General features: G+C 42.6%; 3 protein-coding genes across 17 annotated transcripts in view; 2 read left to right on the top strand and 1 right to left on the bottom strand.

The window, feature by feature from the left end:
* Nucleotides 1-2,313, top strand: part of syne1 (spectrin repeat containing nuclear envelope protein 1) — a 104,348-nt gene extending 102,035 nt beyond the window's left edge. For 12 of the 14 annotated variants that reach the window (XM_023352564.1, XM_023352569.1, XM_023352556.1 and 9 more), the window contains one exon: nt 1,369-2,313. In XM_023352564.1, coding sequence (XP_023208332.1) covers nt 1,369-1,612 — 244 coding nt within the window. In that variant the 3' untranslated portion in view covers nt 1,613-2,313. The remainder of the gene's footprint in view (nt 1-1,368) is intronic. The other 2 variants (XM_023352568.1, XM_023352567.1) reach the window with 1 other exon arrangement.
* Nucleotides 2,314-2,396: 83 nt separating this feature from the next.
* ccdc170 (coiled-coil domain containing 170) lies at nt 2,397-6,835 on the bottom strand. Its single transcript, XM_014468850.2, has 8 exons — nt 6,766-6,835; nt 6,492-6,659; nt 6,022-6,299; nt 5,058-5,262; nt 4,798-4,971; nt 4,197-4,439; nt 3,759-3,956; nt 2,397-2,696 (listed from the first exon to the last, which is right to left on the bottom strand). Exons 1-8 carry the CDS (start codon nt 6,790-6,792, stop codon nt 2,442-2,444), a joined length of 1,548 nt encoding a protein of 515 aa, XP_014324336.1. The 5' UTR covers nt 6,793-6,835; the 3' UTR covers nt 2,397-2,441.
* Nucleotides 6,836-7,915: 1,080 nt separating this feature from the next.
* Nucleotides 7,916-13,583, top strand: rmnd1 (required for meiotic nuclear division 1 homolog). 2 transcript variants are annotated; one of them, XR_002754493.1, is made up of 13 exons: nt 7,928-8,115; nt 8,317-8,783; nt 8,865-8,970; nt 9,058-9,133; nt 10,493-10,532; nt 10,621-10,721; nt 10,807-10,913; nt 11,052-11,116; nt 11,215-11,291; nt 11,529-11,649; nt 11,741-11,857; nt 12,381-12,488; nt 12,661-13,582. XR_002754493.1 is itself a non-coding variant. In XM_005799234.3 (12 exons), exons 2-12 carry the CDS (start codon nt 8,337-8,339, stop codon nt 12,411-12,413), a joined length of 1,290 nt encoding a protein of 429 aa, XP_005799291.2. In that variant the 5' UTR covers nt 7,916-8,115; nt 8,317-8,336; the 3' UTR covers nt 12,414-13,583. The 2 variants fall into 2 exon arrangements, 1 of the variants encoding a protein (XP_005799291.2); XM_005799234.3 differs by having other exon boundaries at nt 7,916-8,115; nt 12,381-13,583.
* Nucleotides 13,584-15,332: the final 1,749 nt, after the last annotated feature.

Below are 15,332 nucleotides of genomic sequence, written 5' to 3'. Positions count from 1 at the left end.
ATTCACTCAACAATGAGTGATGTATTTTACTATATGAGCAAGTCTTTTGGCTCCAGTTGTTTGTTTTTTCCATGTCTTTAGTGTATAAAATAGCAGCGCCTTGCAAAAGCATTCATGCACCTTCAACTACATATTTCACATTTTGTCACTTTTTAGTCATAAACTTGTATGTATTCTCCTGGTTATGTGATATACCAACACAAAGTAGTTCGTAATTGTTAAGTGGAAGAAAAAATTTGTATGATTTTAACTTGTTTTAGCGACGACAAAAAAGTATATCTAACATGTGAAGCACGCACTTGTATTTAGCTTACATAATTATATATTTTGTAGAGCCACCTCTCACTGGAATCAGAGCTGCGACTATTTTGAACTATGTTTAAAGTTAAAATTTTGGTCTAGACTTTGACTGGGCCATTCTAACACATGACTATGCTTTTATTTAAACCATTCCATGGTAGCTCACCAGAGGTCTGTGGGGTTATTGTTTCACAGTAACCTCAACTTCTCCAGTTTTATTCCTGACCAGTTCTCAGATGTTTAATTTTTTTTTTTTAAAACAGAAAACTATTTTTACATTTCACTCCGCACTACCCTAAGTTGAGTTGGTCTGTCACATAGCATCCAAATTAAATACATTTACTGTTTTAATATGACAAAATGTGAAAAGGTTAAAGTAGCATGAATTCTTTTGCACTTTACTCTAAGCCACACTCAATGAAGTGAAGTATTTGTTTTCATCTATTTTTTACAGAAGTTAGTTAAAATCCACAGTGTTAAAACACAAATCTGTTTCAAGATGCTGCACTGCTCCTGCCATGGCATGCTTTGCACTTTTCTCCAGGATGAAACCTTTCAGTCAGCTCAGCTGAATCCTGCAGCATGCTTCTTTTTTTGTCTTTTTACTCTTAACACCTTCAGCAAAGGAATGCAAGCAAACATTAAGTGTATTTGTCTCTGCTTGAATACTGTTTTGTGACCGTCTTTGTTATCCTGTTTATCCACCAAGTTTCAGTCAGCATGTGCATCACAGAAGGAAACATCGTCACTTTCAGCCGAGTTCGCAGTAACTCTCAAACACGCCATTGTGCGGCTATTAAAGCATCGACATCCAGCAGCCATGCTGCTGGAATGAGATCTTATTTGGATTGAAAACAGATTTCACACATGGAGAGAGAGATATTAAATTAGGAGTTATTATTATTTAAATTTGCAAGTTTAAAAATGTGGCTCATTCAGTTTGAGTTACATAGATGGTACAGTATTGTTGTGTTAGCAGTAGTGTAGTTGTACCAGGGATGCTGTGTGTTTATTGGCTGTGGTCAACTGACGCTCAGCCTCTGCCTGGTCGTGAATGTGTGTGAGCAGGTCTCGCAGCGCCGCTGGATCCGCTTCCTGCCGTTCTGATCTGGACGTGGCGACGGCTCGCAGGTCCTCGTTCTGGCGCCGCGTCCTCTGGTTCGCGCTGCCTGTCCAGCTCCTCCTGCTCCTGCTGGTGGTCCTCGCCTTCCTGCTGCCGCTGGCCGAGGAGGACTACTGCACTCAGTCCAACAACTTTGCTCATTCCTTCTACCCGATGCTCAGCTACACTAAAGGGCCGCCTCCCGTGTAGGTCGGCAACGAGAACGCTCCGTAATTTGGCTTCCGTGGGACGGGAATGAACATTGTGCGCAGAAAAAAAATCTCTTTTTTGTGTGTGTAGCGCAGAAAATCAAGAATCGCACTACGTTAAGAAATGCTGCGTCATTTCGAGGTGTATTCTGGTTTAGCTCACAGTGGAGTTCTGCTGGATGGATTTACGGGTCCTTCATCGTGTATTTTTCTGGAGAACACTGTCAGTGGAAAGCACCAAAGTCAAAAGCTGAAAGATTGGCCTTGGGCAACAAAAAGGAACATGAAACGGTTTCATTGCGTTTATTTTTTTTTACCTGTGTTTTGGGCATGTGGTTTTAATATTTACTTTTATTTACTTACATCTACGACTGTGTTTGTGCTAAACTGTACGTTTTTAACTTGAACTACATCCATTCATGTCCGTCTGTCAAGCCAAGTGTTTTGTGATCGGACACAAATCAAGCGTTTAACCTTTAACATCATGATCTTTTTACATTCTGCTTTTTATTTTTTCAAAACATCTGGTATCTTAAAGATCAAAACTATGACACATAGAACTAATGTATATTTTGTATGACTGTTGGTTGAGTATAAAATATATAAAAGTCCAGAATTATTTAACATGTGTACATAGTCAGAAGATTACTATGAAAAAAGATGTATATGCAACTACCAACAATAATGAATGCCAAATCCTCACTCCGAATCTTGTCTTTAATCTGATTTTTCTTTTGTCCATTTTATTAATGAAAATAACTTTAATGCCCTGGTTGCTAAATAACGTATTTGTCAGAATCTTAGGTGGCATTTGTTGTACATAAAGACCTTTAGATGGCAGCAAATGGAGAACCTGAGACAGAATCATCCGAGGTGAAACGACCTTCAGGAAGGTCCGGGAGCAGAGGAAGACTGTGGTGAGTGGAGCAATGGCAGGTTGTAGCGTCATGGTGACGGCAGACATGATGATGATGATGGCTGTGAAGAAGCTCCTCAAGCAGTTGGATGATTTCATTGTTTGAAAGAGATAAAGATGTGGAGTTCAGGCCCAGCGTCTGAGAAACCTTTGACTGGAAATCCAGCAGCTACAACAGGAGAAGAAAACGGCTGGTTTACTGTGAACGCAAACTTTACTCTAAATTAATAAGAGCCTTGCAAAACTTTCACACTTCTTGATGTTTTTAGCGTTTTGTCACTTTTGTAAACGTTAGTGTTGTGATTCCGTGTGATAAACCAACACAATGTCAATGGCACACTTTAAAAACAAGAGCTGCACCAACAATCTTTACACATTTCTCTGCAACAGAAACCAGCAGTAATAATAAAGTAGAAACAATAATAAAAATCATCCCATAAAAGCACCGTAAAAGGCTTTACTTAACCAGAAATCCATGAAGTGAGTCATAAAGTTCTCCAATAAAATCTTAAAATGAATTCAATATGTAATGAAGTGAACACTGGTGTTATGAGTTCACATTTTCTTCAGCATTTATAAAAACATATGAATATGTGCACTTAAAGTAGCAAGTAAAGCAGGGAAGTTATTCACGGTTTCAATCTGAAGACGAGAAAATAATCTGTTCACAAGACAAAAAAGCGTAACTTTTTGCTTATTTGCAAAAAGCTATGCAAGATCTGAGCTTACTGTGCAGAACACTTGATGAAACACAGTGGCAGTAGCATCATGCTGGGGGCATACTTTGTCTTTATAAGAACAGTAAAGATGGTCAAAGTTTATTAGAGGCTGAAAAAGACTTGAAACTGTTTAACTATCAACAACAGCCAATGTTGTAGTATATTGGCTGTTCACAGATTTCTGGTAAAATGCAGCGCAGTTTGCAATGACGTGACAAAGTTTGAAAATGTTCAAGGTGTATGAAAGTTTTTGTGAAACACTGCAGACAGTTGAGAATAAAGGTCAAATGTTTGTTATCTAACTAAAGTTGAAGTTTCTGACTTTGGACCAATTTACTTAAAAAAAAAAAAAACTACTTAATTTGTTTACAGAAGAATAGCCTTGGTTTCCCTCAAGCTTTCTGCCCTAACCTTGTGACTTTCCTCCACCGAGTCGAGAAAATGACTAAACAAAGAGATGAATCCATTGGCTCTGCTCCGTGGGGGAAATGTTACGACTGGACCTCACTCACCTCCCTCTGCCGTTCAGACAGCTGAGCCAGGATGACTCTGAGGACGTCGAGCTGCTCTTGCTCCTCTCTTGTCTTCTTCTCCTGGTCCTGCAGGTCCGAGCTGACCGTGCTCAGCTTCTTCTCCGCCTTCGCCTTCCCGTCCAGCAGCAGATTCATCTTCAGCTTCTGCGCGGTCTGACTCTGCTCCGTGACTTTCAGCTTAACGTGTTGAACACAGCGGAGACCCAAATGTGGATGTTTGTGCTTAGCCAAACGATGCTGACCTTTCTTTAGGTTAGGTGAGTAACTGGCACTTGAATAGGTGCTCAAATTGTGTCAACATCAAGACTATTTATATACTTGATTCAAAATGATTTTAGAAGATGATCAATTTACAAGGTGTTACGAGGTAAAAGAGCCTCTAGAGTGGCTTCGAATCCCAACCTTTCTTCCTTCTACCTTGAGCTCGTTGGTGTGGGTGAGCTGGGCCTTGAGCTCAGTGTTGGACAGTTTGGTCGCCCTCAGTTCTCCCTGGACTCGCTCCAGCCTTTTTTTAAACTTCCGGGCCTCCAGAAGAGCGTCGTTTTGTTCTGCAGACAGGACAGATCGACTTCTTCTCTCCTCCTCCAGCTCTAAAACCTTTTTCCTCAAAAGCTGGACGTGGAATTCTTTTCTGTCCAGCTGGTCCTTCTGGGACTTTACCTACAAGGAATGAGCAAATTTTTTACTTTTGTTCAGAGAGGAAGCAAAAGAGTCAAGTCAGGTTTATTTGTTTGTGCAGCACCTTTCACCACCAATGTAGTAAAAAGTGCTTTACATTATAAACACATTAAATAGTCAATTATTATGAAACAAGCAGTAAACACTAGATTCTGTCATCAAAGTCATCACATCAAATATCTTGATAAATGTCTCAGTTATTATCTAAAGCAACTTTTAGCCTTGATTTAAAGGAACTCTGTTTCGACCATCTTGCAGTTTTCTGGAAGTTTGTTCCAGATTAGAAGAGCATAAAAACATCAGAGAGAGTTTCTGAAGAAGTCAAAGCTTACAGTTTCACCTTCTGCTTTAAGCCGTACGTCTGCGTTTTGCTCTCCACCAGAGCAGCCGCCTCTTGCCTGTCAAGCTGTTCTGCGCGTGACCGGACGAGTTTCAGCCTCATGTCGAAGCCCAGGTCAGGGTCAATACCGTCGACCTTCATCGTCTCAGACAGCCGCTCCACAAACTCCTCATACTGCGGAGAAATTGTGGTCCAAACACTCGAATGATTGGTTGGTTTTCCTCACTTTGTCTCTCGTCTGCGTCAGTGGCTTCTCTCACTTGTTTGTTGCTGCGTCGTAGTTCGTCCCGATGCAGCTCTGCCTCCAGCCGCTCCGTCTCCAGACTCTGCAGTTGCCTCCTCAGGTCCTGGACTTGTTGCTCGGCAAGCTGAGCCCTCTGCAGCGTGCTGAGTTGGAGCGCCGTCAGCTTTTTCAGCTCCTCAGAGGTGTGACGCAATCTCATCTCTACCTGTGATACGGTCTGCAAAGCCGAGGAAGTCAACATTAACAGTCAGAAAAATGCTCATGGTGCAGGCGGTGCAGGGATTTCTTGACACATCTTGGAATATTTTTAATGAAAAACAGTAAGAACAATTCAAATACTGAATAAAATATGCTTGTGCTTTTATGTATTTGGTTGTGCTCACAACTTTACTAATTCAAATTACAATAGCTTGCAATATAATGATGGATATAACAGTTACTTCGGCTAATTTCTAAATTATTCATAACCCGTGAACCTCTCTGTTGTCACATTACAATCATAAACTTCATTTTATGTGATGAACCAACAAAAGTGAGTGTGTTATAATGAAGAGAAATTAAAATAAACCATTCTGGATATGTTGCTTTATCATCAGTGTATTTTTATTCTTCACAGAACAATTGAATTGTACTGAGAATAAAATTCACTAGTCGCTCGATTAAGAAGTAAGTGATCTGTTTGTACCGTATTTTAGGGGTTTCAGAGTGAAGTGGACCAAATACAAAAGCACGCCGCACATTTCAGATTTTTACTTGTAAATAAAGTATTAATTTTCCTTCCACTTTTCATATGTACACTACTTTGAGTTGGTCTATGGAAAAAAATGAAATAAAAATATAAACATGTGAGGTTGTAAAGTGATAATGTGAAAAGATCGAAGGAAAATGAATAATTTTGCAAGGCGCTATAAAAAACTTCAAAAGTCACTCAAGAAGTGTAACAGCTAATTTGTGATGTCTTTGTTTTTCCTCTGCAGCCTGAAAAAAAATTGTCCAGATGGTGCAAGACGTCTCTCTCTGTGGGCAGGAACTCCTGCTCAGTCTTCTCCTGCAGCAGACCAGCCACCTTCGCCAGGAACCGCTGAAGTTTCAATTCAGCCGCCTGGGCCTTGGACTTACACTCCTCCACCCGTTTCTCCAAACAGCAGGACTCTCGCCTGGCCGCCTCTATCACTCTCCTGCTGGCGTCAAGGCTTTCGCCTAAGGTCCGTTTCTCTGTCTCCACGCCCCTCCTTCCCACCGCCAGGCCTTCCAACTCCTGAAAGAGCCAGCGTCACATTTAAAATTTAAATGCAAACTTTGAATTATGTTTAAGATTTAATCCATTTGTAACCAGCAAGTAAATGTTTTATTTGGTGAATAGGGAAGAAAACAGTGCAAAGTCCAGACAAAAAGGGGCAACTTTGAGAGTGAATGTGACTCTAAGACACATTGAAAATAGCATTTCTACCTCTTTGAGAGAATCAAGTGCTGCTGCACTGCTGGCTGTCTTCTTCTTCTTCTCCTGATCCAGCTCTGCCATCAGCCTCTGCACCGTCTCTCTGCTGGCTTTACACTCCAGCTCACAAGATTTGACGTTCTCCTCCAAAACAGCAGCCCTCATCCTCAGTCTCTCCTCCTTGTTAGACGGGTAACAGGGGCAAATGACACATTTCACAAATACTCTGTACATTTTTCTTTTATTGGAGTCAGAAAGTTTCCAATAAAGAGAATTATAAACATACCTCATCTGAATTTTTAAAGATTTCCATGTCATAAGTTTAGCAGAAGAAGTGAGGGTGCAGAAGAAAGTTGTTTCTGTTGTATGAAGTTTCATGGCAACGTCAAACAGTATATACATAGTTTAACCAGAGGGGGCGCTTTTATGTTAAATGCCTAAACAAAACATTTCAAAAGTCCCTCATTATTTCTATGAGGCTCTTGCTAATACAAATAAATAATATGCAGCGCATAACTTCACCATAATAATGTTAAATATAAGCACAAATCCTTCTAAGTTAAGAATATGCATCTTTTTTGTCACATAACTTATCATAAACGGGTGTTTCAGCTTTCACCGCGACTCTGTGCTGGTGTGGTTGCGCTTCTATACAGTGTTTTAACGTAACAAGTGGGAACCTCAAGTTGCGTTCAAGTACAACCAGAGTGACTTTACTCCGTATTCTAACGCAGATATCACCTGTTTTGATTGTTACCAGATATTAACCTTAATTAGAAAAAATGTATGAAAAAAGATTTAACAAAACCAAACGTAAAAAAGATGTTCCTGAGATTGAGTTTCTGTATGACAAATAGTAAAGTGAAATCAAAAATTATGAATCTTCTAATATAACCAGCACATTTCTCCACACTAGAAGTAATATCGCTGTTTTGAAGTGGCCCGGTCAGTGTTCAATGTCGAAGAGTTTAAATAATTTTAGAAACGCAACTTTCAATAACAAATAAAACATTTTTCTATCATTATTATTATTATTATTATTGATTCCCATTTCATTTTTGTCCCTTCATCGTTTAAAGCCTTTCTCGTTTCTTATCACAAACAAACGTTTTGCATTAACTTATTTTTTCATGTAATCATGTAAACATTCATAAACATAATCAAGGTCGGAGTAACATAATTTTTGCACGAGTTGACTTGAATGCACCGCGAAGTTTAAAATGCAGCCTTAAAATGTCGTGTAGAATCGCAACTGGTGGTAAAAAGCATTTTGACATATGGCGTATTAATTATTATTTTTGTGTAATATGAACAAATATGGCACATATAGGGTCATTACCTCGCCTCATTGTAGGACCCATGTCAGAGTTATTCATGTAGTTTTAACATAAACTTGAGGTTTACCTGCAAGTCAAGACTCTGGACCTACAAAACCCACCTGAATACGTCACGCTACACAGGAAGTGGGGAACAACATCAGTTTGTGCGAGGAGAAACACGCCTCCTGGGCCAGTCACGTTTGCTGTCAAACAATTTGAGGAAGTTTATGGTTTTCTTTTAACACTTCGTTATCACTTACCGCTGTTTAACCACATTATCTCTGGCTTGTTTCGAGACGCTGCGTCTTCCGTCCCCGGTGAGCTAAAGGCTAATGTTGCACGGTGGCTTTTAGCATGTTGCTAGCATGTTTTCAGAGGTTATTACCTGCTCTGAACTGTCGTAGTTTTTACTTAAATTTATTAAAATTTTTATTTATAATCTGAGCCAATCAGGTTTACTTATTCTTGTTCCTAATGTCTGTGTTTTTGTTTATTTCTCTCCCCCCCTTATATTACAGAACACCTTTGCATCAGAAAGATGCTTCTTCGGACATTGTGGTCGAGACTGGGAGCTCGGCAGCTTGCTGGGAGCAGACCAGTCTGTATTGTTTCTTCAACCACGCTTACCCAATGTTTGAAGCCCAGCAACAACGAATCTACCCCAAGGATTCACTCCTGGTCATCTACAGTCACAAGAACCTTTTATTTAAACACATTTAACCAGCAGTGCATGCATAAAACACATGTTCATCCTGCTATCGCTGGATTTACTAATTATTATAGTGTTCCTCTTTTAACTCTCCCTGGGACACCTATACACTGCAGATGCGACCAGGCTCGTTTTTATTCATCTAATATTGTAAAGTCAGTGCTAAAGCCAACCTTAAAACCAGTAATAGTGCCTCCTAAAGGAAAACGACCTCCTAAAGGCCCACGAACTAAACAGCCTTCTCGGTCCAACCAGCCTTCAAAGAAAGAGGATGAGGTGACGAAGTTAGTTGTTGTTTGTTTTTCCATCTGTTGCTGCCTGACTCAGTCATTAATTCAGGTGTTATTTTGTCTGCAGGATATGATGCAATGCATAGCCTTTGCAACAGCAGACCAGTATCATTTGCCAACACTTAGCCATGACCTGATAAACCACGGCTTTCAAGAAATAGATTTACCAAGAGGTATGAGCCAAGCAGCTATTATATCACAGCTCAGCTCAGCAGGGGCATTGACTCTGAGTTCTTCTCACTGTCCTGTTTTTATTTCAGATGCATCAAATGTCCTGGTGATAAGCACCGAAAACGCTGCTAAAGTAGACGACGATGCTCTCATTTTTTTCTTCAGGTAGAAATGACAAGCTTTTTTTTTTTTTTTTTTTACATCTTTCTATACTTTATTGTATATTTTTAGATTAAAATTTCAGACAGTGACGGCGTCATTGAAAATATTAAACACGTTCATCGTCTTGTTGAATATAATTTTAATTGTGGACTTCCTGAGAGCCACAGTTTGACCACACTGAGGTTGAAATGATGATACAACAAACAACCTTACTGAGTTTCAAGGTAAAGAGTTGGGTTCACAAATTAAAATTTATTTTATTTTCCTAATCTATAAATACATAAACATATAAATATGAGCCCTAATATGTACATGCAGTCCTGTTAATGTTTAGATAAACATCTCACCTACACACATTTTATAGCCAGTAACTACCTCCAAGCATTATTATGCCTTTTTATTTAGATTTTGTGGTGACATTGGCCTTTATTAGTTATATATTATGTAATATTGATAATAGAAATATCAGACAGAGAAGGGAGAGAGACTAAATGTCTCCTGGGGCAGAAGAGATGAAGACTGAGCTATTTAGCCACATTGACTAGAAGTATGTTTAGGGAATCTGAGGCAAGGCTTTTAATTCAAAGGACACACAAACTGTCAAGCATGGCGGTGGCAGTGTCATGCTGAGGGGTTATTTAGCTGCCACTGTCACAGGTGCATTATACTAAATGGTTGGAGTAATGACAAAGGAGGATTACCTTAAGTTTTTTTTTTACTTAACTCCAAATGCACAACTAGTTGGTCGAAACCTGGGCACCTTTTACGGGTTCTGGAAAGACTAAACACACATCAGCTCTGGTTTAGGACGGATAGAGCAGTTTGACATTCAGTATTTAGAATTAACAAAATTTTCTCTGTTGAAAATGTGTGAACTTTACTCAAAAGCACAAAACAAGGCCAATTAAATGAGACTTACTTGGTCAAATTTCTAGCCAGTATTAAACTGGGATCTTGCTGGTGGCTACAAAAACATTCCCTGCAACAAACCCAGAGACATTTAGCCACATATTCATGTTTGTGTTGACCATTTGGGTATAAGTTTGTGAGAATGAGAGACGTTCTGCTCAAGCTGTAAAATCAATAACTGGGATTGTTTGTTGTATCGTCATTTTACCCTGGAAAAAGAAATGTTAGAATAAGTCATTAAAAGCCAATACATTTATACATTTTTTGTGAACATTTCATCAAGATTGTATAGCTTGGTCTAAAACATAACCTGTGTAAAATTAAATTATAGTTTGAATCAACTGGAAAAGAAGAAACTCTTGTGGAAATTAGTTTTCTGTAATTTTCTGATTCTCAGTGTGAGCCTTAGTGTTTTGGAAATCTTTGTTCTGACGTTCTAAATCTGAATTTCAGGGAAGGATCTGTTGTTTTCTGGAATGTCGAGGAGAAAGAGGTAAACATTACCTTTAACGCTTCCAAACTGAACCAATTTCTAAATCACATCACCTATTGACAACGGCGTTTGTTCTCATTTTGTGCAGATGAAAAAGGTTTTGAGGTTACTGGAGCATCATGAGATCCAGCCTTACGAAGTGGCTTTAGTTCACTGGGAAAACGAGGAGATCAACTACACTGTTGGAGAGTACGACGTGCTTCAATGTCAGATGGGGTTGTTGGTGTTCCTTGAATGCTTGCTGCTCATTAAAACATTTCAATCTTTTCCTCAGAGGAAACACAAAGCTGGAGAGAGGAAACTTCATTCTTAGTTACGACATGGATCAACAAGAGGCTGTCCTGGAAAAATTTGCATTTTCAAATGCTCTTTGTCTGTCAGGTGAGCGTTTGTGTTGAGTTCACCTGACAGCTCAACACAAACTGTCAGGTGAACCCAAAGCTACTGACTTGCTTTGGGTTTTGGTTTTACACACTTTTTACTCTTAGTTCTTTTTTTGTTTGTTTGTTTGTTTTTCAGTAAAGTTGGCGATATGGGAGGTGGCTTTGGACAACTTTGTAGAGTCAATTCAGTCAATCCCAGAGGTACAATAGACAAGATGGAGAGACACTTTATGCATATTTTATTACAAGTAATGCCAGCTATTTGAAAATCTAAATGCGAAGTCTTTTGTTTTGCTTAGATGCTGAAGTCTGGCAGAAGAATCAAACTATCTTCTGCTGAGGTTATGCAGAAGATTGGAGAGCTATTTACGTTGAGGTAAATTCATTTTTCTCCAAACAGCGGCTCACTCGTTTTCTATTTCATTTTTACGACTTAAGAGAAAGCCGAAGGTTTCCAATCACTCGTGGCGCCAGCCTCTTCACTTGCTTTACTATTTTTACCATTTCAGGATTGAGGTAGTGCCCGTCTGTGCGGTCACGTTTAACGTCGCCCGCCTCTGGCATGACCATAGCTTTAATCATTTTTGCTCTCTGCCTCCTGCTCCTCCGACAGACATTGCATCAACCTGAGGTCCGACCTTCTCCTCACTCCCGATTTCTACTGGGACCGAGAAAACTTAGAAAAGCTCTACGACAAGACGTGCCAGTTCCTGAGCATCAACCGCAGAGTCAACGTAAATACAGCTGCAGAGCGCGGATAAGTCATGAATAAGAGCCGTAGTGAGACATTAAGCCGCCTTCTTTGCGCTTTACTGTCATTTGTAGGTTGTGAACGAGAAGCTGGAGCATTGCTCGCAGCTGACAGACCTGATGAGGAGCCACTTGAGTGAAAAGCACAGCTTAAGGTTGGAGTGGATGATAGTCATCCTCATTACCATTGAGGTAAAGTGGGTTTACTTCACCCCTTTATTTACAGTAAAAAAGGATTTGTTCATTTTGTTAAAACTGCAAATTCTAGATTTTTGGGATTTTATGTTGAAATACCAACACAAAGGAGTGAGAAGAAAGAGAATTTGTCGTTTGTCCCCTCTATTCTGAGACTCCTAAGTAAAATCCAGTGCAACAAATTGCTGTCAGAAGTAACCCAATTGTTACATGGAGTCCACTTGTGTGTAATTTAACCTCAGTTGGACTAATGTGCAAATATTTCAAGTACAAATTCCTGTCTTGCGATGTGCAAAACTAGCGGGGGAAAAACGCCAACAACTTCCAGCTGTAAAGGTTGTTTGAAAGCTGTTTACTTTTCTCTCTACTTCGCATTTCTGCACTGCAACGTGTCGGTCTACCAAATAAAATCTCAATTAAATAATAGACGGTTTATGTCACAAAATGCAAAAAAGGTTTTACAAAAGCACTGCTTAACATCTCTCCTGTATGATTAATCTGTGCCTTGTTCTCCTTGAAGGTGATGTTTGAACTCGCAAAAATGATCTTCTAACCTGCTGACCACAGAAAGCACAAATCTATGAGTGACATTAGAGACTTCAAGGGAAGAATGCTGTGCTGTGCTCAGGTATTCATTCACTGGTATTTCACAACAAATCACAGATGCAACCTTAAAATGTGAAGGGGACCCGATTAGTTTTAGGTTTGTTACTCTTTCAACAAAGGGACACTTCTCAAACGCACAATTTACTTATAAATACGTCCATTCATCCATTGCTCACTCTCGCATATCCTTTCAGGGTGGATTGGAGCCGAGCCTGGCGTCTGTTCAGATTTTTGTTCAAACTTGTTGAGTATTTGACTATATTTGTATTTAAATTTTAAGAGAATTATGAGATCACACTCACCTTTACTGAAAACGTTATTCTTGTGACTCATTCGTGTTTAAAAGAAAGAAGAATAAATTCTTATACGAATGTATCTGCTCCTATTTGGTGACTCGACAAAAAGCATGAGTGCTGTTCTGGACGTTTTTATATGAAGAGCACTGTTTGAATGTAAAACATGAGTACTAATAATCTGTTAAACTGACAGCTGAATAAGACGTTTCAATAACACAGGAGATTCAGGATATGTGCAGGTATTATTTTATTCAAATAAAACAGTGTTTTAATAATAAAATCTTGCTGATACATGAATAAAGGCATCTCAGGGTTGTGTTTTACATCTTGCCACTTTTGACACGTGACAAATTCTTTGAAATCAGAATACATGGAATGAAAGGAAGAAAGAAGAAAACAACAGTGTGTTATGTTTTTTCCTTCAGCTTGAATACATAGCTGATTGTATCCAGATAATCCTTTTGGGCAGAAAGATGGAACAAGAAGTATATTATCATTAAGGCTCAAAAATCAATATTTGGGTACATTCAATGTCAGACTTTTCTACTGTGATATGGCATGCTCCCTGTCTCCTTGAAATTGACAGTGGTATTGTCATAAGGTGTGGTGAGGGTTGGTGAGGCAGACGCTGTAGACCCAGGTAAGATGAATATGATGTTTTTAATGAAGGGTAAACACACTCTAGGAACGGGCCGCACGGCCGAGCTGAAGCCAGGGCTCGACGCCGGTAGCAACCGCTAAACAAAACAGAAACTCGGAAGAGAGAACACACATTCGACGAGGACCCGACGAGGAACAAAGAACACAGGTGGAGTTAAATACACGGGAGGGTAATCACAGAGACGAGACACACCTGGGAACAATCAAGGGGAGGACAGGACAACGAAGAGACGCAAGGACACAAAAAACTCTAAATGAACACAGAAAACACAGATCCTGACAGTACCCCCCCCTCAAGGGCGGCTACCAGACGCCCAAAAAAAAAAAACCACAACAAGGGTGGGCGGAGGGGCGCCGGATGGGGGGCCAGAGTCCAGAAAAAACAAAAACACAACAAGGGTGGGCGGAGGGGCGCTGGACGGGGGGCCAGAGTCCAGAAAAACAAAAAACTACCCACCATCGTGGGCGGAAACACAAGAAGGGCCAAGAGTCCATAAACAAACAAAAAACTACCCACAGGGTGGGCGGAGGCAAAGGAGGCGGGAACCACGGAGGTGGTCCGGTGGTCGTCCGCGGCGGCGGGAACCACGGAGGTGGTCCGGTGGTCGTCCGCGGCGCTGGAGGCGGGAACCACAGAGGCGGTCCGGCGGCCGTCCGCGGCGCTGGAGGCGGGAACCACGGAGGCGGGAACCACGGAGGCGGTCCGGCGGCCGTCCGCGGCGCTGGAGGCGGGAACCACGGAGGCGGTCCGGCGGCCGTCCGCGGCGCTGGAGGCGGGAACCACGGAGACGGGAACCCCGGAGGCGGGAACCACGGAGGCGGTCCGGCGGCCGTCCGCGGCGCTGGAGGCGGGAACCACGGAGGCGGTCCGGCGGCCGTCCGCGGCGCTGGAGGCGGGAACCACGGAGGCGGTCCGGCGGCCGTCCGCGGCGCTGGAGGCGGGAACCACGGAGGCGGTCCGGCGGCCGTCCGCGGCGCTGGAGGCGGGAACCACGGAGGCCGTCCGGCGGCCGTCCGCGGCGCTGGAGGTGGCGATGAGTCCCGGGGCCGCCCACAGACGGCGACGACGAGCCCCCCGAGGCAGGGTCTCTGGTGGAGCACAGGGGGTCTCGGTCGGAACGCAGGGAGTCTCGGTCTCGGGTGGAACGCAGGGAGTCTCGGTCTCGGGTGGAACGCAGGGAGTCTCGGTCTCGGGTGGAACGCAGGGAGTCTCGGTCTCGGGTGGAACGCAGGAGGTCAGGGTCTCGGGTGGAACGCAGGAGGTCAGGGTCTCGGGTGGAACGCAGGAGGTCAGGGTCTCGGGTGGAACGCAGAGGGTCTCGGGAGTCGGGGTCTCGGAGGGAACGTAGAGCGTCTGGGTCTCGGTAGGAACACAGGGAGTCTCTGGAGGAACACAGGGAGTCTGAGTCGGAGCGCTGGGGGTCTGGGTCTCGGAAGGAACACTGGGAGTCTCGGAAGGAACACTGGGAGTCTCGGAAGGAACGCCGGCTGGAACGCCGGCTGATTCGGCCTCGGGTGCGCCGGCTGGAACGCCGGCTGATTCGGCCTCGGGTGCGCCGGCTGGACCGGTTGGGGGTGCTGGTCCCTGAGCTGGAGCTGGATCCGGGCTGGCGGAGAAACTGTGCGGCTTGGGAGGCAGAGGTTCGCCAGCCATGACGGCTAGAGCCGCCATACGCTCCCACTCTGCCTCCCTCTGCAACTCCACCAACCCCTGGTGCGGAAAACGAGGAACCCAGTAGTCCAGTAGGAGCCCCAAGCGGATGGCGAAACCGAGCCGTCTGCAGGCAGCGTACGGTTTGGCCATTGCTTCCTCGTACTCCCTGATCGTGTCCGTCAGCTCCTTTAACTCCTCCGGGTCCATGGTGAAAAGTAAAAAATAGCGTGCCTCACCGTTCGGTCTGGTCGGGTCC

This window comes from Xiphophorus maculatus, chromosome 19 (genome assembly GCF_002775205.1).
Source record: "Xiphophorus maculatus strain JP 163 A chromosome 19, X_maculatus-5.0-male, whole genome shotgun sequence".
In the NCBI taxonomy this organism is placed as follows: domain Eukaryota; kingdom Metazoa; phylum Chordata; class Actinopteri; order Cyprinodontiformes; family Poeciliidae; genus Xiphophorus; species Xiphophorus maculatus.
The sequence above is the reverse complement of the archived record's forward strand: the minus strand, read 5'-3'. Positions and strand labels throughout refer to the sequence as shown.

Coding starts and splice junctions, on each gene's coding strand:
- rmnd1 (XM_005799234.3), top strand. CDS start 8,337: ATGCTTCTTCGGACATTGTGGTCGAGACTGGGAGCTCGGCAGCTTGCT. Junction 10,533..10,620: donor GGAATGTCGAGGAGAAAGAG/GTAAACATTACC, acceptor CATTTTGTGCAG/ATGAAAAAGGTTTTGAGGTT. Junction 10,914..11,051: donor AAATGCTCTTTGTCTGTCAG/GTGAGCGTTTGT, acceptor TTTGTTTTTCAG/TAAAGTTGGCGATATGGGAG.
- ccdc170 (XM_014468850.2), bottom strand. CDS start 6,792: ATGGAAATCTTTAAAAATTCAGATGAG. Junction 5,263..6,021: donor CATCTGGACAATTTTTTTTC/AGGCTGCAGAGG, acceptor TTCCTCGGCTTT/GCAGACCGTATCACAGGTAG. Junction 4,440..4,797: donor CGTACGGCTTAAAGCAGAAG/GTGAAACTGTAA, acceptor CATTCCTTGTAG/GTAAAGTCCCAGAAGGACCA.